At 42.5% G+C, this 20,940-nt stretch overlaps 1 protein-coding gene across 1 annotated transcript in view; it reads right to left on the bottom strand.

Annotated features, from left to right (window-relative positions):
• St5 (suppression of tumorigenicity 5) overlaps nucleotides 1-20,940 on the bottom strand; it is a 110,500-nt gene that overhangs the window by 39,848 nt on the left and 49,712 nt on the right. The window contains exon 2 of the mRNA XM_013028680.1: nucleotides 14,439-14,543. Within this exon, the coding sequence (XP_012884134.1) occupies nucleotides 14,439-14,518 (80 nt within the window). The 5' untranslated portion in view covers nucleotides 14,519-14,543. The remainder of the gene's footprint in view (nucleotides 1-14,438; nucleotides 14,544-20,940) is intronic.

The raw sequence follows: 20,940 nt of genomic DNA, 5'->3' as shown, positions 1-20,940 counted from the left end.
CTTAAGTTGTTTTTAAAAGGGCAAGTTAAACAAGAGCTATCCCATGTGCACATGGGCATAGAAATTCAGTGCCAGGACAAGCCAATGACCAAAGAGACTGCGCGGTGAGGAGGTGTGAACAGAATAAGCTCTGGCCCTCTCTAAGGCAGGCAGTAGCAGGACAATGAATGAACCAGGCTCTAACCCGGGGAGATCCCAGTCTAGTCACAATGAACAGAGGCGTTAGGTCTCTTCTTACTTTATAAAAACATAGATGCAAAAGGTCCCTAAGCAAATGAGGGCTTGAGTTTCACAAAGGACTCTGGTTCAGTGATTCACAACTACAGGTGAAAGAAATGCCCTCTGTCTCTGCTCCTGGGTTAGAGAAGGGCTCAGGAGAATCTATCCCCTGGAGCAGCAAGACTTAAGGAAGGACATAACAAGGGCCAGGTGTCAGGATGTTAGATTCTTTCTGACAATGAGTTTCTATGGCAGGAGGCCTCCACTGGTATGGACATCTGTTTTACTTTAAGTTGTTTCTTAGCTCTGACACTGATACTGAAAGTGGAAGCAAGGTAATTCTCCCTATTGGGCTAGAGGTCAATGGCCCTGTGAATGACCGTACCTAGATCCACGTGTTCTCAGGAAGACACACACCCAAGCAAGCCCTTTTATGTGGCCAGATCTCCCAATCTGTCAGAGTCTCCAGCTTTTCTTCTTCAGGGTTCTCATGACAGCTGTTTGCCAACCATCTCTGAACCAGAGCCAAGTATCAAAGGTAGTCACCTACCACTCGGACCACAGTGGTGTACCAGCTGCAGCAGGCTTGAGACATACCTTGGTCTGAGCCCCTGGTGGAATGGAGTTGAGGTTATACATTTCAATTTGGGAGTCATTAGTAAGAGATATTATTTGTATGTCTATGTCTAGATGCAATCCACCTAAAATGAAATGTTGCCAGACAAGGCCAAGAATTGAGTCTAGAATTATCAGTATTTCAAAGTAAGGGTAAGTGAGGAATTAGTTAAGGAGACTGCGAAGAGCATTTAGGGTGTAAGAAAACCATCAAGAGTGATGTCCTGGGGCTGGGAAGGTGGCTTAGTGGTAGAGCGCTTGCCTTGCATGCTCAAGGCCCTGGGTTCAATTCCTCAGCACCACATAAGTAAAAAGAAAAAAGCCGGAAGTGGCGCAGTGGCTCAAGTGGCAGAGTGCTAGCCTTGAGCTGAAGAGCTGAGGGACAGCGCCCAGGCCCAGAGATCAGGCTCCACAACCGGACCCCCCCCCCAAAAAAAGAGTGATGTCCTGAGAGACCTTCAAGAAGTAGGGAGTATGCAACAGAGTCCAGCCTGATGACAACAACCAAGGAAGACAAAAGATTGAGAAATGATCACTAGATTTGACAATGCAGAGGTCACTGTGGCCTTAAGAAGAGAGGAGGAGATGAAGAGAAGGGAAAGAAGGGAAGCCTGACTAAAAGGAATTCAAGACAATGGGAAAGAGAGGAAGTAAATGAGGATGGAAGTAGAGGAGAGTTCATTCAACTCTGTTTTTCTAAGATGGAAACATAAAATGGGGTAGTAGTTGGAAGGGAGTGTGGGGTAACAGAAACATTTCTGCTTGGTCATTTGGGCTGAGGAGAGACAATAGAGAATGCTTAAATACTGGAAAGAAGTAACAGAGTAAGGATTGTCAATGTGAAACAGGCACAAATGCAAGAAATAGACCTTAGACAGGCATATAGGAAAGAATCCAAGACCCATGTAAAGGGTTGGTCTTAGACTATAGTACATTTACTTTGCCACCCTCCTGAGCTGTGTATTGGACTCCCTTTCCCCTCCTGTGGCTTGATACTTCCTTGGACCCTGATTTTACAGCTGAATGTATTGTGTATTCCATAGGATTTTATCCTTTTCTCCAAATATCTGGATCCAGCCCCATCTCCCACTACTCAGATTACTTTGCGATTAAGCCCTGACAATTCTTTTTCCTAACATCTCTCACATCTGCCCCTCCTCACCATTCCCACGGCTACTGCCTTGACTCAGATCTTATCTTTCTGCAGGCAACTACTCTTGTTTGTCTACCTTCAGTCTTGCTAGACTGGCACTCTACCATTTGGTCATGTCTATAGCCTTCTACCTTCTACCATGTTCTGAACCCATCCTTTCATCTTTATAAAATGCAAACATCCTGAGGCTGGGAAGGTGGCTCAGTGATAGAGTGTTAGCCTTGTATGCATGAGGCCCTGAGTTTGATTCCTCAGCACCACATGAGCAGAAAAAGCCAGAAGTGGCCCTGTGGTTCAAGTGGTAGAGTGCTAGCCCTGAGCCTTGAGCTGAGGGACAGCGCCCAGGCCGAGTTCAGGCCCCATGACTGACACACACACAAAAAGCAAACATCCTAACTCTCTACTTTCTGCAGAATAAAACATAATTTCATGGGCATGGCTGATGAATCCCCTGATCTGATCCCTACTTGCTCTTCTATCTCTGATGCTCTGTCTCTCTCCACATTAATCCAACTACAGGCACAGCAAACACCTAGCTCCTTCCCATTCCACCTGGGGGAAGAGATGGTTAATTCCAGATACCTCCACTAGGCTTTAAAATAAATACTGTTTCTGGGCTGGGAAGGTGGCTCAGTGGTAGAGTGCTTGCCTTACATGCATGAGGTCCTGGGTTTGATTCCTCAGCACCCCATAAGCAAAAAGAAAAAAGCCAGAAGTGGTGCTGTGGCTCAAGTGGTAGAGTGCTAGCCTTGAGCTGAAGAGCTGAGGGACAGAGCCCAGGCCCAGAGTTCAGGCCCCACGACTGGACTCCCCCCCACAAAAAAATTACTGTTTCTCTGCCTATCTTCTTAACAAGATTATGAGTGAACCTACTTGAAGGCATGACAGTGTCATATCCTCTATACTGTGCACTGCTCCAAAAACTGAGTAGTAATTAATTTGTGTTGAATAAATGAAAACCTAAGTTCCGTTAATGGCTGTGCAGGGCAATGTCTACAGACCTCCCTGTCTGTCTTTGTGCTATATGATCTGAATTATAACAGAAAGGTACATGACCTATTTTAGCAGGCATGCTAGTACATGCCTGTAATCTCAGCTACTTAGGAAACAGAAATTAGGAGGGTAATGGTTCAAGGCCAGCTTAGGCCAAACGTTAGTATGACATCCATTTCAACAAATAAGCCAGCGATGGTGGTATACACCTATAATGTTAACTATGCAGGAAGTATAGGTAGGAGGTTCGAGGTCTAAGGCTAGCCCAGGCAAAAAGTGCAAGACCCTTTCTAAAAGATAACTGAAGCAGAAAGATCTGGCTCAAGTGGTAGAACACCTGCCTAACAAGCATGAAGCCCTGAATTCAAACCCCAGGACTGCTAGAAACAACAAACAACCTGTTTAGTGTTTAGCCAGCAAGACCCTCAATCCCCAAAGCCTTCTCCCATCAGGAAAAAATTTTACAGCAGAACAAGAGTCTAGAAATCTGGGTCCTAGTTCTGTTACCTCCTAAGTATTCTTATTGGCAAGTCACCTACATTCCCTGATCATGGAGTTCTTAACAAAACAGGGGAAACACTCTGAGTCTCCTTAGATACCAATTGTGTGACTAAGATGAAGTCAATTTGAAAAGTGCACACTATAAATAATTCCATACCAGTAAAAGAACTAAACTATACACAAAGCTGCTAACAGCTAGCCAAAGCTGAGCTTGTTTTCCTCACTCTGTTCTACCATCCCAGAGCCTGTGTTGGGGGTTGGGATATGGCCAAGGTACAGCTGGTAGTTAGTGTGCTACAACTTGTCAGCAGCAGCCAGTTTTGCTGCTCAGCAGTCATAGATGCCAATACCACAGAAGACAACTAGCCAAAACCAACATTTTCAGGAGACAGGGAATAGAATAACAGGTAAAAAAGGAAAAAAAGAAGTATAAAGAAATCGAAAAGAAACAAGATCATATACACACACAGACAAATCCTTAGGAAAGTAGGACAACAAAAGTATGCCCAAAGGTACAGGAAGAGAACTATTTATTTATTTATTTATGGTCAGTCGTGGGGCCTGAACTCTGGGCCTGGGCGCTGTTCCTCAACTCTTCAGCTCAAGTTGAGCGCTCTAGCACTTAAGCCACAACTCCACTTCCGGTTTTACCAGTGGTTTATTGGAGATAAGAGTCTCACCAAGTTTCTTGCCCAGGCTGGCTTTGAACCAGGATCCTCAGATCTCAGCCTCAAGAGTAGCTAGGATTACAGGTGTGAGCCATCAGCACCAGGCTAAGAGAGCAAATTTAAAGAGAAAGTAACATGTATGCATGCTTGTACATGCACAGAGAGAAATTGAGAATTCAAGTGAAAAATGATCAGGACCCAATCACAAGGTTATTCAGAACCCTGGGCCTCCCAAATAACACAGTAAAAAATATTTTGCAGGGCTGGAAAGGTGGCTCAGTGGTAGAGTGCTTGCCTTGCATGCATGAGGCCCTTAGTTCGATTCCTCAGCATCACATAAGCAGAAAAAGCCAGAAGTGGCACTATGGCTTGCCTTGAGCTGAAGAGCTGAGGGACAGAGCCCAGGCCCAGAGTTCAGGCCCCACGACCAACCAAAAAAAAAAAAAATTTTTTTTTTTTTTGTACAAGGATATCACTGGATAACAAGTCAGTTCTGAGCTTGAAATTGTTTTTTCTTTTTCTTTTTTTCCTTTTTCTCATTACGAGGCTACTACACCTGTTAGTATTACAAAGGAACCAACTTGGAGCCAGATGGGGCTAAGTACTGGGAGTCCAGACAACTGCACAGAGGCACCAAGGTATGCCTTAACTGCTAAGAAGTAAGCTTGTCTACAGAGGTCTGGCTTCAAGTGCTTCAGTCACTAAGATAGGTGCCTTGCCTGCTTCAAACAACACCGCCTCCAGGTTGGCCCTTTACCTTTTACTCTTCTAGGGCTGCTCAGCTAAAGTGGGCCCTGTGGATTTTTCTCCTTGGTGACAGCCTTGACTTTGAAGATGGCATCCTCACTCCACTATCCTGAGCAGTAGGTAAGGCTCAGGAGGAAGGCACCCTGAGTCCTACTAGCAAGATCAGGAATTTGTTCCCCAGCTCAGAGAAGGGGTTCGCTTAGTAACTCCTGTTGACACCACACACCAGAGTTGTTCTGATAAAAAGCCAAAGGTTTTCAGACTTCCAGAAACTAGTATAAGAAACCTCAAGAAACACTTAGAGCCTAGCTCTTCTGTTTCCAAAATAGTCCTACCACAAATCACTAAGGAGCCCCCAAAAGAGTCCAGAGCAATCTCAGCCTCTAGTGAGGCTATAAACAAGCCACCATGGATAGTGAGGTCAATCACATCCTGTCAAGCTAAGCAGAAAATCATTTTTTCCCCATTTTCACTGTTTTTGATTTCAGTACCCTTTGTATTGTATATAAGTTTATCTGATTTGGGGATGGGAAGAGGAATCACAGAAATGTGAGACAAAGGACAATGGGTGAACCAATGCAACAGTGATACTCACACTCTATGCTGGAAATGAACTTTACAACTTAGGGGGAAGGGAGTTGAGGGCGGGGGAGGGATAGTGGGAGAAAACAAGGTAACAATGTTCAATAAGAATTATACTCATTTCCTTACTTATGTAACTGTAACCTCTCTGTATATCACCTTTACAATAAAATAAAAAAGGAAATCAACTGGGGCCCATGCATAATCTAAATGACCTTCTCACCTTCAGAAAGTACATCTATCAAAAAATCTAACAAAGCCATATCTGTGTCTTCCCCAGCTGATTTCTAATGAAGCACAAAGTGAACTGGGGAGCTCTTCTCTGCTGGAAATCTCAAGCCTTCTAAGTGCAGCCGCAAAGAACATAGAGAGGGTATTTATAACACAGAAGCCTTGTCCGAGGCCCCACAGGCCTCATGGGAAACTTTAATGCCCTAGCCCAGTACAAAATATACTGCTATATAAGCAGGGCCAGGCATAATGCAAAGCAACCATTTTTTTCATTCATTCATTCATTCATTTTTTTAATTCATTTTTCCCCCAGGGTCTATAAGTTAGAACTTAAGCCTGCTCCATAGTGTTAGGAACCTGCTAAAAAAGCTTTAAGTCTTGGGATGATTTAGAGGTCAGGGCCTGGGTATCACCTGGTGGGGTCTTAAGAGGGACACCAATCCAATTCAAGGAAACAATGCCAAAGGCCCTTGTGAAAGTTCTAGACCATGGTCTACAAAGTTCTCTGACATGACCTTAATCTGGAATCTGAGCTCTATCATTGCTTGGCCAATGGCATTTAGTAGAAATAGTACTGTGCTACTTCTCAGATTCAGACCTCAAGAAACTAGCACATTCTGATTCCTTTCTCTTATGCCAGGAGCAAAGCCAAGCCAACATCTGCAGGTGGTTGGGTTCAAAGATCCCAAAGAGGTCCCAGCAATAGCCAGTATCATCCTATACCCTTCTGAGTTAAGACCCCACCAGGTGATACCCAGGCCCTGACCTCTAAATCATCCCAAGACTTAAAGCTTTTTTAGCAGGTTCTTAACACTATGGAACAGGCTTAAGTTCTAACTTATAGACCCTGGGGGAAAAAAATGAATGAAAAAAATGAATGAATGAATGAAAAAAATGGTTGCTTTGTATCATTAAATCAAAGAGTGATTATTTGTTAGTAGATAATTAGAACAGAAATAACTAAAACCTGTAAATAGAATGCTACAGAGGCAAAATTCTAAGATACTAACTTTTAGAATGTCAATAAGGGCTTACAGGCGAGTAAGGAAAATGATACTAAAAGCTGGAGAAAGCTAAGGTGCTGGTGGCTCACATTTGTAACCCTAGCTACTTGGGAGGTGGAGAATGAGAGGATTGAGGTTCAAGGCCAGCCAGGGCAGAAAAGTTCACAAGACTCTCAAACTACAGCTGGATAATACTGGCTCATGCCAGCCATTCTAAGCTACATGGGAGACTAAGACTGGGAGGAGGATCTTGGTGCCAGGAAAGCCCAGGAAGAAAAGTCGGCAGGAATCCATCTCCACGGAGGGATCATGTCTATGATCCCAGCTACAATGGGAAACCTAAAAGTAGATGGACCATGATTCAGATGCATGAACAGACAGGAAATAAAATTCTACCCAAAAGATTACCAGTAAAAAACAAGGTTGGAGGCATGGTTCAGTGGTTATACCAGCCTAGTAAGCACAAAGTCTGTGTTTAAACTTCAGTACTTCCACCAACCAAAAAAAAAAAAAAGAGCTGGAGGGAAGGAGCCCCTTACAATGTTAAAAAAGTTTGGTTATTCTGTCACCTGTGGTAATATGGAAAATAGAAAGTATAGCTAATAAATTTGATAAACCAGCTGAGGAAATCTACAAAGAGCACAAAAGGTACTACCTGACTTCAAGCTGATAGTAGTCAAGGAAAAAAAAAAACTAAAAATGAACTACTCAATTTTCAAGCAATATTCAAAGAACATATTAAATGAAAAAGGACTTGCTCGATCAGAAATTAAGCAATATTTAATTCCCAGTCTCTCAGGATAGAAAAAATATTATTTAGAAATAGCTGCCAAATTGTGATGGTTTTATTGAATATATATATTACACATAGGTGGGGGAGAGAAAACTCATCTTCCTGTACACTTTAAATTGCCTACTTTATTATACATTATCTTTCAATAAATGTTTAAAAAAATTGAAGTAGAACTGAAAAATCCTTAAATTACCAAAATGATTTAAAGCATTGCCTCATAAAACCTCACACAGACAGACAAAATGCCTTCTAAGTATCTCAATAGCCAATCTTGTAGATACTCTCTGTAGACAATTAAGGTTTTTAAGAATCCTAAGAACCCCACTGTTCCACAGCAGTATCTCAAGAAACCCAATGCAAGCTAGGCACGGATGGCTCACCCCTGTAATCCTAGCTACTCAGAAGGCTGAGATTTGAGGATTGTAGTTCAAAGTCAGCCTGGGCAGAAAAGTTTCTGTGAGACTCTTATCTCCAATAAACCACTCAAAAACTGGAAGTGGTGCTGTGGCTCAAGTTGTAGTAGAACACTAGCGAGGGTCAGGGACAACATCCATGAGTTCAAATCCCACAATGGACAAAAAAAAAAGCAAGGAGGCACTTTCCTCCTGTGATTTGTATGTGTGCTTTCCATCTACTACCATGTATTATAAAGTGATTCATAAGAAACTCATAAATCTCTTAAAGGAAATACATTAGCTTGGACAGTAGAAAATGAAATTAGTCTCTAGACTCGATGTACACAGGTATACAGTAAACAAATGGAGAAAACTATTCACCTGTAAGAATGAGCTATTTTTTTTAAAAAAAAAAAAAAAGGAAGGACAACTCAAGATGGCAGAACTAAAAGCCAAGAGGACAGAAGCAGAGACAATGTAAATGACTCCTCATTAGCAGAACGAGACCTAATCCAGGAATTAGCAATAAACACTCCACTAAATAGAAGAATTATAGCATCTGATACCCATCTCTTGCTTTTTCCCTATCTGAAAAGCATCTACAGTGGTTACTCTTGCCCAATCCCACTAGTGTCTTTTGAAGGATAAATATAAATATATTTTCTCTTTAGTTTACAGATCCTCATAGCAAGAGAAATAGTACTTAAGAAGCAACATACTGTGAAAGTACCCCCCCACCAAAATAACTCATTTTCCTGAACATGATTCTGATGGCAAGATCTAAGTCTGTGAGCTGATCTCATTGGTAATTATTATGCCACTGATAGGATAAAGCCTGAATCTTCAGGGAGAGATAGATTGTATTTTGCATCTGGGAAGAAGGAGAATTGTAACCGTATTTTCCAAAGACAGTAATCACGATGTATTCCCATCCCATATATTTTTGGTATAATGAGTTATTAATACTATCATCAGGTGATATAAACTATCTTCACTGTCCCTGTTATACCTCAATTTAACACAGTTCAGTAGAAAGGACACTAGTTGGGCTGAAATTGTGGCTGGCAGAAAACTTGTCTAGCATGCACAAGGCCCTAGATTCCAACCCCAGCATATCAAAGAAAAGATACTATGTGATTTCTGAGGCCAAGTCATAAAAATGCCATTATTTCTGCTTTGCTCTCTTGGGATACTTACTCTTGGGTACCCAAGCCATGTTGTAAAAGCATGGAGCCAAATGTAGTAGAAAAGTTAAGTACACAGGTACTCCCAAGCTGCAGTCCCAGAGGACTGTGAGGATCAACAGTCACACATGTGAGCCTTTAAATGATTCTAGACCCTAGTCTCTAACCTTCAAACCACCCTAAAGTGATGGGCAAGATCAGAGAAAAATTGTAATTTATAAGCAAAATAAAGGACTGTTTTAAAGTCATTAAGTTTGAGGTCATTTGTTATATAGTAATAAAGAAGCAGGCTATCATGGTTGAATTCTAGGAAGCATCTCAGGTGATGGGCTGTAGGTTCTCAGTGGGGTAGTATGCCATGGCCATGACAGAACAAGTATTGCAGCTCTATCTTTTATCTACAGCTACTAGTTGCAGAGATTTTTTACCTTCTCTCTAACCTCTTACACTCTCCCAGAAATCAAAGGCACAAGTCCAAATGTGTACCCACTTTGGCAGGGGGACCTAATGACATCTTCCATTTCTACCATATCACAAATGGAGACCTTTCTTTGCATAGAAACCTGATGTGATCTGAAATTACAGCTTCAGTGCCAATTTGCTATGTGGGCTTTAGCATTCTCATATGTAACTTAAGTAACTGAGTCAGATGAATCTCAAACTCCATCCCAAAACTAACATCCCAACAAAGTATGTGTTGTGAGCTTTACAATGTCGGTGCGGGGTGAGGGGGGGGAAGGGAGGGGAAGGAGAAGGATTGGGATTGGGGGGAAGAGGGGAGGCTGGGAAGGGATGTGAAGGGTAAACCAAAGGAGGAGGCTGCCATGCTTGGTAAGAAATGTACGCATTATCCTGCCCATGTAATTGTAACCCCTCTGTACAGTATGTTCACAAATAAAATTAAATTAAATTAAAAAAAAAGTATGTGTTGTGTCTCTAAGGTTCTGAGAGGAAGAAAAATTCACACCAACAACTATCATATGTGGTTCTTTATGATAAATGACATTTAGAGGCTCAAACCAAGGGTATTACGAGTAAACACAGAGGGGAAGGAGTCACTGGTCACAAAAAAGCACCAGGAGAAGAAATAGCATCTGTATCTAAGCTGGCAGAAATGTAATGTTGTATAGAGGGTGGCAAAAGATAAGGGTAGAAAGAAAGATCAGGGCCAGATCATAGGAAGCTTTTTTTTGCAGGGGGTGGGGCGGAATCATAGAGCCTGAACTCTGGGCTTGGGCGCTATCCTTCAGCTCTTCAGCTCAAGGCGAGCGCTCTACTGCTTGAACCACAGCGTCACTTCCAGTTTTCTAGTGGTTTATTGGAGATAAGAGTCTGATGGCTTTTCCTGCCAGGGCTTGCTTTGAACCATGATCCTCAGATCTCAGCCTCCTGAATAGCTAGGATTACAGGTGTGAACCACCAGAGCCCATCTTCATGGGAAGCTTTGTAATCAAATATCTGGTCTTAGGGATACCAATAGTTTTTGAGCAAGAAGATGCCAGTAATGCTTATAGGGACATGACTGTGGTGGCATAATGAAGTAACAAAAGGTCAAGAGAGGTGGGCTTGAGTTCTTCCTCCCATTAGTTCAATGTCCTTGGGGAATACCACCTCACTGTGCCTCAATTCCCAATGGAGAAATCAACTTAATTAGACTGAATGGGTTCTAAGCCCTCTTTTAAGCTCTTGTCTTTCTAAAAATCTACAGACTTCAAAGGAAGCATGTCTAAAGCTAAGATGCCCACTAGGAATTTGAACATATCCACAAACAAGGCTGTGAGTGATCCACAAAGAGGCAATACTGTTTATGTGCCAGGTAGTGTTCCAGGCTCTGAAAACGCAGAAGCCTCCATCTTTCTCTCCACAAGTCCCACAGTCTTACAGATACTCAGGTTTTCTGTACCTACCACCAGTAGCAAGGTTCCTAAGGATGAGATTGACAGCTTGTATTTCCAAGTGACAGTAACCCAGGTGCTAGAGTCTCAGAATAAAGAAGCTGTATTCAGATGTTCTGTGAAGAGCCCCCTCCTTCGCCAGGTCTTATTGTTCAAGAGAAATCTGAGAGCAACAAGTCGCTAAGCTCACCCCCAACAAAGTAGAAGAATCCACTCTAAGCATGATGCTACCTTGTCTATAAGTCGCCCAGCTGCTTCTAGGTTATCAGCACTAACACAACTAAGCCTTACCTCTAGAATTCAGAGAAACTTTGATAATCCCCCTAACCCCAAGAGCTGGAACAGGAACAGCCTTTGAGAAAGGTAGATCTGGCAGGTTAACCAGGAAGCTCACCAACAAAGGAAAGGGGAAACTGTTCCGGGAGCCTAAGACACAATAAAGATCAAAACTTAAGTGATCAAATGAGAAAGCCTTAGGTTTCTTCCTCCTACCGTTCTAGCCAAATCAAGACTGCCTTGAGCAGACATACCTGGCTAGTTCCCAAGGGCCCCATCTGCCTACCCATACCAGTTTCCCCCTAAAGTTTCTCCCCTAAACTAGATACAAGTGCCTCTCAGTATCCTCAGGTTCCACTGTCTTCAAGGGATAAAATGGAGGGTTCTAAAGCAGCAAAGTTGTCAAAGACCCAGCTTTGTAAGGCCCCAGCACCCCTGCCCTCCCTAGCCAAACCTCTGGCCATACCAAGATGTCTATTCTTTCTAATAACGATAAAAAAATTAAAATGAAAAGATTCTTTTGAACTAACATCTATTGAAAAGCCATTACAACATTCAGGTGCCAAGATAATTGATCCATGTTGCCAATGTCTTCGAGAGACAATGAGCCAGCTTTGTTTCTTAAGTGTCCAGCAGAGAGATTGGCATCTAGGTGACCAGACCTCTCAGAGTTCACTAACAACAACTTCCTCAATGAAGTGGTGATCTACCTTACCCTCCTAATCATACACCCAGATTGTGGCTAGAGGTAAAACCAGAAAGGGAAACTACAGGATCACAATGTCTAAATACTGTCTAGAGCTCAGGGGTGGTCCTTAAGAGAAGGGTGTAGCTAGCTGCAGAGGTCTGTGGCTCCATGCCAAAAGCCAGGTTCCCAGGAAGGGAGAAAAGCGGAAATGTGGCAGGAAGGAAGTGAAGACTTAGCAGGGAGGCTGAGAGATACTTTTTAAAAGAAGATCTGAAGCTCAGATTATTTACAAACACCATGGAGTATGTTTTGAAGACCTGCATGCCAGGACACTAAAGGAAGAGCAATTTCTGAAAACATTTAGAAATACGTAGGCGTGTATTCCAAATAGAAACTGGGAAACCTGTCAGCAGTCCTGCGTCTGCTCTGCAATTTAATATAAATACTGCGCCTCCCCCAACGATCCACTGACATGGTGAAAATTAGAAGAAAATAAAAATGAATACTTAAAAGGATTAGTTTAAGTCTTCTGGGTATGGTTAGTCTGTAAGTACTTTCTATATATGCTATTAAATACACAATTACTTTAAAATTAAGAATAGCATTATACAATCACATGTTTATTTTATCCCCACAATAGTCTGACATTAGAAATGGGGGAAGTGAGTGCTGACTCAAGTGACAGAGTGCCAGTGAAGGTAAAAAGCCAAGAGAAGAAAGAGTATGAGGCCTTGAGTTCAAGTCCCAGTACCAGAAATTCATAAGTAAATTAATTAAATGGGACCAAGAGTTGTGGCACATGCCTGCAATTCCAGCATCTCATTTCTTAGGAGGCTGAAGCAAGAAAATCTGAGTTCAAGAGGGCTACACAGAGGATCTGTTATCTTTGTCTGTCTATGTCTGTTACTGGCCCTGCAGGTACAGTACAGGAAACCCCTGCTTCATTCATGCCAGTTACTACCCAGGGGCTATATCCTGTGTCCTATTCAACCAACCATACCAGAACACCAGCTCTGAGTGAACTAAACGTCTACCATCACATCTGGCTTGACCTGAGTATGCCATCCATGGAGCTCAGCCTAGCACTGAGCTTCTAGGAAGGAGCTAGCTAAGCTGAGGGCCCACGAGCCAAACTTTTCCACTTGAGATCCAGAAGGGGTTGTGAAGGCCAATGTGATTTCAGTAAAAGAGCTTGAAAATTCCCCTAGTTCCCTACACTATACAGTCTTGACCAAACCCTGAGAAGCCCTGGGGAGAGCTATACATGCAGTTTACCTGCAGATTCTAGAAGTTGTGATCTACCACAGGAAGGGGCCAATATGTATCGAATAAATTGTACCAGTCACTATGCTAAGCATCCACATAGATAATCTCATTTAATCCTCATAGCACCTCTGAGTACTTTGGATAAGTGCTATTACTATTGTAACCTTATAGATGTAGTCACTAATATTTTAGAAGGCATAGGAAAATGTTCTGAGATTTCTGAGATCTATTGGTTTAAGTTGAACCCAGTTCAACAGGATTCCAAACTCCAAGGTATTTCTACAGTCTTATATTCTCATTTTTAAGAGGAAGACAAAACCAGAAGAATGGACTATAACTAATACTGACTCAAAGTCCCAAATCCAAAGGTGTTTCTAAATTCCTTCTCCTCTTCCTCCTTTACCTCCTCTTCTTCTTCTTGAAAGTACTGGGGTTAGAATTCAGAGTCTCATTCTAACTAACCAAGTGATCTATAATCACCTGAGCCTCATACCAGCCTAATTCTCCTAGAGCCTAGTCTACAGCTTGGAATTTATACAGATATGCCCCTACCCCACTGGGCAGCCTCTCCCACTGCAGCACAGCCTAGATTAGGCATGGGCCCCAAGCTGCCCCAATCCTGGGAAAGGTCACAGCTCGAAGTACCTCAGCTGTTTCCTGATGGTTCCATCCTAGGATACTGAGCCTCCAAGAAGACAAAGCAAAACTTGATTTAGGGTTGTTTGCTATCTCTTATAGAGACTTATAGAACTAGAAAACAGTATCGATATCATAGAAGGCTTCTGCTTAATGGTCAGCATGAACTGGGTCCAGACCAGATGCAGTATCATTGTCAGAGACATGATCATTAGTGTGTGTGTGTGTGTGTGTATGTGTGTATGTGTGCGTGCGTGCGTGTGCACGCGCATGCGCGCGCCGGGGTTTGAACTCAGGGCCTGGGCATTGTCTCTGAGCTCTTTTGCTCAAGGCTAGCACTCTACCACTTTGAGCCACAGCGCCACTTCCAGTTTTCTGATGGTTAATTGGAGATATGAGTCTCATGGACTGTCTTGCCCCTGGGTGGCTTTGAACTGCAATCCTCAGATCTCAGCCTCCTGAGTAGGTAGCATTACAGGCGTGAGCCACCAGCGTCCAGCTTATTATTAACTTCTTGGTAGGGATCTTTCCAGGACTCAGACTATTTGACTGACCCTTCATGTCACTTCCCCAGCAGTTCTCCCCTACCTACCTGCTCAGAGTCTCCCGGGGGGCCTTAGTGCCTCCAGCTCCATGGGTGATGCTGGAATTCTTGTTGGCAGTCATGGTCATTTCGGCTCTCTGCAAACCCTGAGCCCTGCAAAGAAGATAAGGCCTGTAAGCTGAGTTTCCACAGGCAGCCAAAAGCACCTCAAACATCTTCCAGATGACCTTTGGCTGGGAGGAGAAAGCATTTTCCCACATATGTTTAACTGCATGTGTTACAGCTTAAGAACCTCAAGAGACCCCTGGCTGAGGTAGGGAAGAGTCTATGAGCTAGCAGGTAATTAATCACCTTCAGAAAATGATTTAAGCATAAAACAAAACAAAAACTTTCTTCTCCATCCCACCTCTCTTCATTTCTTAAATGAGTTTCCCAAACTTCTATCATTCCATTCAGGATTTTTGTCACATTCTGCATACCTTCTGTCCTACTATCTATTCAATTCTTTTTGTGGATAAACTTAAAATTGATTTCTTTCTCCTAAAAAGAACCACTTAAAGTTGTTTTTAACAATGAACTGCTGTTCTTTCATTAAACAAATACTTATTAAGCAACTACGTCCAAGGCAAATAGTGATCCTGAAAAGAGTAAAACAAGGTGTCAGACTACTCTGATAAAGTAACATCTGAGCAGATAGCATACAATTGTGAGCCATAAGTGCTACACATATTTTTCTAATACTCATTAGAACAAAATCAATATACTTTAAGGCATATACTATATATCACTAACAGTAAAAGAATCATGCTTTAGCCAGATGCCGGTGGCTCACAACTATAATCCTAGCTACTCAGGAGGCTAAGATCTGAGGAGTTTGATTCGAACCCAGCCTGGTCAAGAAAGTCCATCTTCACTTAACTAACAAAAAAGCCAGAAGCAGAGCTGTGGCTCAAGTAAGAGAGTACTAGCTTTGAGCACAAAAGCTCAGGAACAATGAATGCTAGGTCCTGAGTTCAAGCCCCATGACTGGTACACACATGTACATATGCATGCACACATGCACACATGCGTACACACACAGTGAACCATACTTTAGAAAACACTATTTTACTTACTAATAAAAGGAAGAAAATATTAAACTTGTGAGTATATCCAGATAGAAAAGGAAGAAATAAAATTATCTCTATTTTTGTTTTTTTTATAATAGAGAAAATACACACACACACACACACACACACACACACTAAACTTGTAAATGAGGCCCTTGTCTTGAAGGTTTGGTCCCCAGCCCAGCACACTACTGGAAGCGTTGGAACCTTTAGAGGGTGGGACATGGGAGAAGGGAGTCTAATTCCTCTCTGGGGACATGCTCTTGATGTGGCATTGAGTCTACAACCCCTTTGTGTGTCTCTCTTTACTTCCTAGCCACTATAAAGTGAATAGTCCTTCCTTGTCCTATGTCCCCCCTCAATACAAGATGACCATGGACTGAAACCTTTAAAGCCACCAAGGAAAGTAAAACTGTTCCTCCTCATAAGTTGATTGTTTCAGGCATTTTGTCACAGAAATGTAAAACTGACTAATACAGTGAACTCAAAATAGTTTGCAGGATGTAAAAATCAATACTAAAAATCAACTCTATTTCTGTACGCTACAATCTACTAGTAAAATTAAGAAAGCAATTCCATTAACAATAGCAGTAAGAATAAAACGAGAATAAATTGAGTAAAGATTTGTGCACTGCGAACTATCATTAAAAAAATTACAGACATAGAAAACCAGAAAGATATCCAGTGTTCACAGATTAGATATTGTTAACACAGCAATACTCCCCAAATTGGGATATATATTCAATAGACTATCCATCAGAATTCCAGCTGCTTCTTTGTAGAAACTGATAAGCTGATCCTAAAGTTTTTTTTTGTTTTTTGTTTTGGTCTGGTCGTGGGACCTGAACTCTGGGCCTGGGCGCTGTCCCTCAGCTCTTCAGCTCAAGGCTAGTGCTCTACCACTTGAGACACAGTGCCACTTCCAGCTTTTTTTTTCTGCTTATGTGGTGCTGAGGAATCGAACCCAGGGCCTCATGCATGCAAGGCAAGCGCTCTACCACTGAGCCACCTTCCCAGCCCTGATCCTAAAGTTTTAAGAAAATGCAGGGGACCTAGAGATAACAGAAAATGGATCACAGACCTAAATATAAAAACAAAGTTTAGAAGACAACATAAAAGTAAATCTTTGTGACAGGTGTGATTCTTAGCTATGACAACAAAAGTACAAGCAACCAAACAGTATAAACAGCAAAAGACATAGATTGGCTCATTTTAACAATAGGATGTACAAGACACTATGTTGAAAATGAACTTTACAACTTCAGGGGTGGGGAGAGGGAAGAATTGGGGAGGTGGGGAGGAAAGGGAGGGTAGAAGAAAAACAAAGGAGGAGGTAACAACGCTTAATAGGAAATGTACTCATTACCCTACTCATGTAACTGTAACACCTCTGTACAGTATTTTTACAATAAAAAATATTTTTAAAAAACAGCAAAAGAAAAAAGAGATAAACTGTTTATATCAAAATAAAAAAACTTGGGCTCTCACATAATAATAGCATACAGAATGAGAGACATTATTTGCAAACCATATTATCTGGCTGTATCTAGAATATATTGTTAGATCTATGACCCAATAATAAAAAGGCAAATAACTAAATTAAAAGTTAGACAAAGGGATTAGGCACCAACATCTAGCATCTGTAATCATGATGATTATGGTGATGATAATGGCAGTCTTTCTACTAGTACATCTCTCCACAGTGACTCTGATGAGATATTCTTTACCTGCAGCCTGGTTGACCAGTGCCCAGTTAAGTGCTTGGCATATAGCTGTGTGTGCAACTAAAAAAGTATAGAAGAGAGTTAGATGTGGTGGCTCATTTCTATAATCCTACCTACTCAGGAGACTGAGATTGGATTACAATTTGAGGCCAGCCTGGGCAAAAATTTCACAAAAACTCAATTTCAACCCCATTTCACCACCACAGAGGGCTACCTGTCATCCCAACTATGAGGGGAATGTAAATGGGAGGGTTGGAGTCCAGGCTAGCCTTGGCAAAAAGAAATTCCTTCCCCCCCAAAAAAAAGAATGCAAAAGGGACTGAAAATGGGTCTCAAATGGTAGAGCGCTTGTCTAGCATGCTCAAGACCCTGAGTTCAAACTCCAGTACTCTCCCAAAAGAAAAGGTAAAAAGAGAAGAGCTAGCCTAAGAAAGCTTTCTCAGGCTAGCTCCCAGGGCTCTTACAGCCCTCAGTGCTACAAGGAATCAAATTACTGTGCATCAGCTTCCAAGTGTGCCCAGGACAGCAAAGATCACAGTAATCATCACCTGCCTCCAAATCACACTCTCTCAGGTCCAGGGCAGGCCCTCTGGGAAAGGGCTGAAGATGTCTGCAAAGGCCAGAAACTGAAATATAGTAAAAGAACATGATGAAACACATACTGTTTCTTTCCCTGAATGTGCAATCTTAGGAGGCTGACCCACTGCTCTGAAACGCTATTGTGCAGTCGTAAATGAGAACAGAGTCGACCAGTAGGAAGGAAAAATGTAGCTGGCTGTGACATTTGGGTGAGATAAGAAGAGAAGTCCTGTAAAGATTTAACCAAGAGAGGAGGGGAACATAATTGTTCCCAGGACACGGCAAGAACCCTCAGTTACCCCTTTTGTACAAGTGTAGATGTCATTCTCAGAAATGGCCAAGGAATTCAGACCTCCTGGACAGGCAACTGCTGAGGGATCCCCACACAGAGATGCCAACTAGCTGTCTTCAACCACCTGCTCTTTCAGGGCCAGGTCTATCAGTACAGGACAATAACCTCAAAGGCAGGCTGATCCTTGACCCCTGACATAAGTATCCATTGGCATAAGCATTGTTAGTATACAGGCTTCCTGGGCCATAATGCTTCTCCCAGCCCTGTAAGAGCCCTCCCCTACACTTTTGATCTGGTACTTTGCCTAGATAAAAGACACTGTGAAATGGTGAAATGCTCCTTGAGAATGGGGCAGAGAAGCAAGGGTGGGAGGCTGGTTTGAAGGACCATCAATGGCAAAGATGAGGCAGAAATGGCATGTGTGGAAATCAAATTGTTCAGTGGGCATCTACCACCAATCACCTCAAAAACCCACTTTGACAAATGAAACAATGAAGTGAAGTTGCATCCCAGGGAAAGGAATGTAGTGAGGTACCCTGGAGGTTCTCAGGCCCTTGAGGTACAGTTGAAAGAATACCTGGCAGTATGACGCAGATACCTGCAACCAACTCTGCCTCTCCACTGCTAACTGTAATGCTGAACAGGTAAGCCCCAAAGACTCACTTTCTGCACATAACAGCAAATATAGTAGGGTAACCTACCTCCTATTATTGCTATGCCAGGCACAAAGAAGCTTAATAAATGTTTGTTGTTTCCCCACCCTCCCAGATCCCGTATATTTAGAAGAAAATTTCTCCATTCCTGAGCCTGACTCACTGTCGTCTCCGCCCACGCATGCGAGTGTGCGTGCGTGCGTGTGTTAAGGCTCAGGGCCACACTCTCATTGTGGTCTCCTCCTCTCTCTCTCTCTCTCTCTCTCTCTCTCTCTCTCTCTCTCTGTGTGTAGGCTCAAAATCAGGGCCTCACACTCTCATTGTCGTCTCCTGTGTGTGTGGGGTGTGTGTGTGTGTGTGTTGAGGCTCAAAATCAGGGCCTCACACTCTCAGCTTTTTTTTGCTCAAAGCTGGTGCTCTAATCACTTGAGCCACACCTCCACTTCTACCTTTCTTCTGCTTAGTTGGAGGTGAGAGTCTCCAATTTGTCTGTCTGGGCTGACTTTGAACCTATCCTCAGATCTGTGCCTCCTGAGGAGATAGGATTAAAGGAGTGAGTCACCAGGCTGTGAATCATTTTTCACACCCTCTGGTACTACCATTGCATCCATTTACCCTATGACAGGTATTGTGTAGGTGTAAAGATATAAAAATGAAGAGATACAGTCCCTGCCTTAGAGGAATTCCCATCGAGGGGAAGTGGTCATCAGGAAAGCCTCAAAGGGAGGTCAACTAAGCCTTAGCTAACTTGTTACCCACAGTAAAAGAAACTAAAGAAAAGCTAAGCTAGATATCAGTAGCTCATCCCTGCAATCCTAGTTACTTGCTTCAGAATGGTTCAAGGCCAACCAAGATAAAAAAGTTCTTAAGACTCCTTCTCAACTCATTAGCATGGCCTTGTGGGATATACTTGTCCTCCTAAGTTATGCAGAGGGTGAGTATGAGAATTGCAGTTCCAGGCCAGCTAGAACAGAAAAGTTCAGGAGACTCCATCTCAATGGAGAGAAGCTGAATGTGGTAGGGAGTGCCTGCCATCTTAGCAACTACTAGAAGCCTATTACAGGCAGATGGTAGTTCTGTCATGTGGCCAGGGAAGGAAGTAAGACCTTACTTATTTCAGTAGCCAGCAAAAAGGGAGCTGGAGGCATAGCTCAATAGAGGAGTGGCGGCCTTGCAAAAGTAAGGCTCACAGTTAAAATTATTTGTATAATAGATAAAATTATAAGCATCTTACATATATTAAATCATTTAACTCCCTTGATACATCTCTGTTTAATTTATACTTCATTAAGGAAGCCAAAATACAAAGCAGGCAACCTGCCTGCCCAAGCCACACAGTATCAAGTGACTAAGCAGTGATCTGCACCAAGAGGTCTGCACTGGTCCTCCAGTTCTGAGCCAGGACTGTATTTTACCTCCTTGGGGCTTTCCATTCTGTCTTACCACTCTATGAGGTAGAAGCAATAAAGCCCTATTTCTCCAATTAGAAAGTCTAAGAAATTAGATGATTGGCCCAAGATCACTCATCCAGTGAAAGGACATGATTATGGGCCCAGATCTGACTTCACTATCTACTTACTGTCATTAGCAGAGCCCAGGTCCAACTTCTGCTTCCTAAATGGAAATCAATGGGGATAGGCCTAGAAGTGTACATTTCTCTCATACACCTTTTAACTCTGTCTTATAACATGTTAAGAACTTGAAAAGGTATGAGAGGTCACTCACTACTCATCATCTTCCCCAGAGATTGACTAAGGCAAGAAAAAGATAAGCACTCAGCCCCTCCTCCTCCCTTCCCTCTAAATCTTAGCCTCTTCTTTCCTGCACAGAACAACCAGCCTTCAACAACTAAAGAAGAAGCACATGGCTGGACCCAATGAATCTATTATCCATGTCTCCTCTCAACAGTTTCCTTAGTCTTCAACTGTATTCCAGTTTCTTGTATCTTAAAAACACTTTTCCTGCTCATCTATCCTGGTTGCTAACAATCTCTTGATTTGTCCACATTTCTAAACTCCTGGGATAAGGAGTTAAACTAGAAGTCATAAACTCACGGTCCACAACAGCAAAGACGTGTCTTTGTTTTTAAGTAATGTGAACTGGTCAAATACTTAGAAATTTATTATAAATAAAAATTCCAATTCTGCAGTTCTGTAGGGCCCTAGATGGCCAGAGCTGAGAACAGGTGACCCG

Source organism: Dipodomys ordii, unplaced genomic scaffold (genome assembly GCF_000151885.1).
Source record: "Dipodomys ordii isolate 6190 unplaced genomic scaffold, Dord_2.0 Scaffold113, whole genome shotgun sequence".
NCBI classification, from domain to species: Eukaryota; Metazoa; Chordata; class Mammalia; order Rodentia; family Heteromyidae; genus Dipodomys; species Dipodomys ordii.
This window is presented reverse-complemented; position numbering and strand designations above follow the sequence as displayed.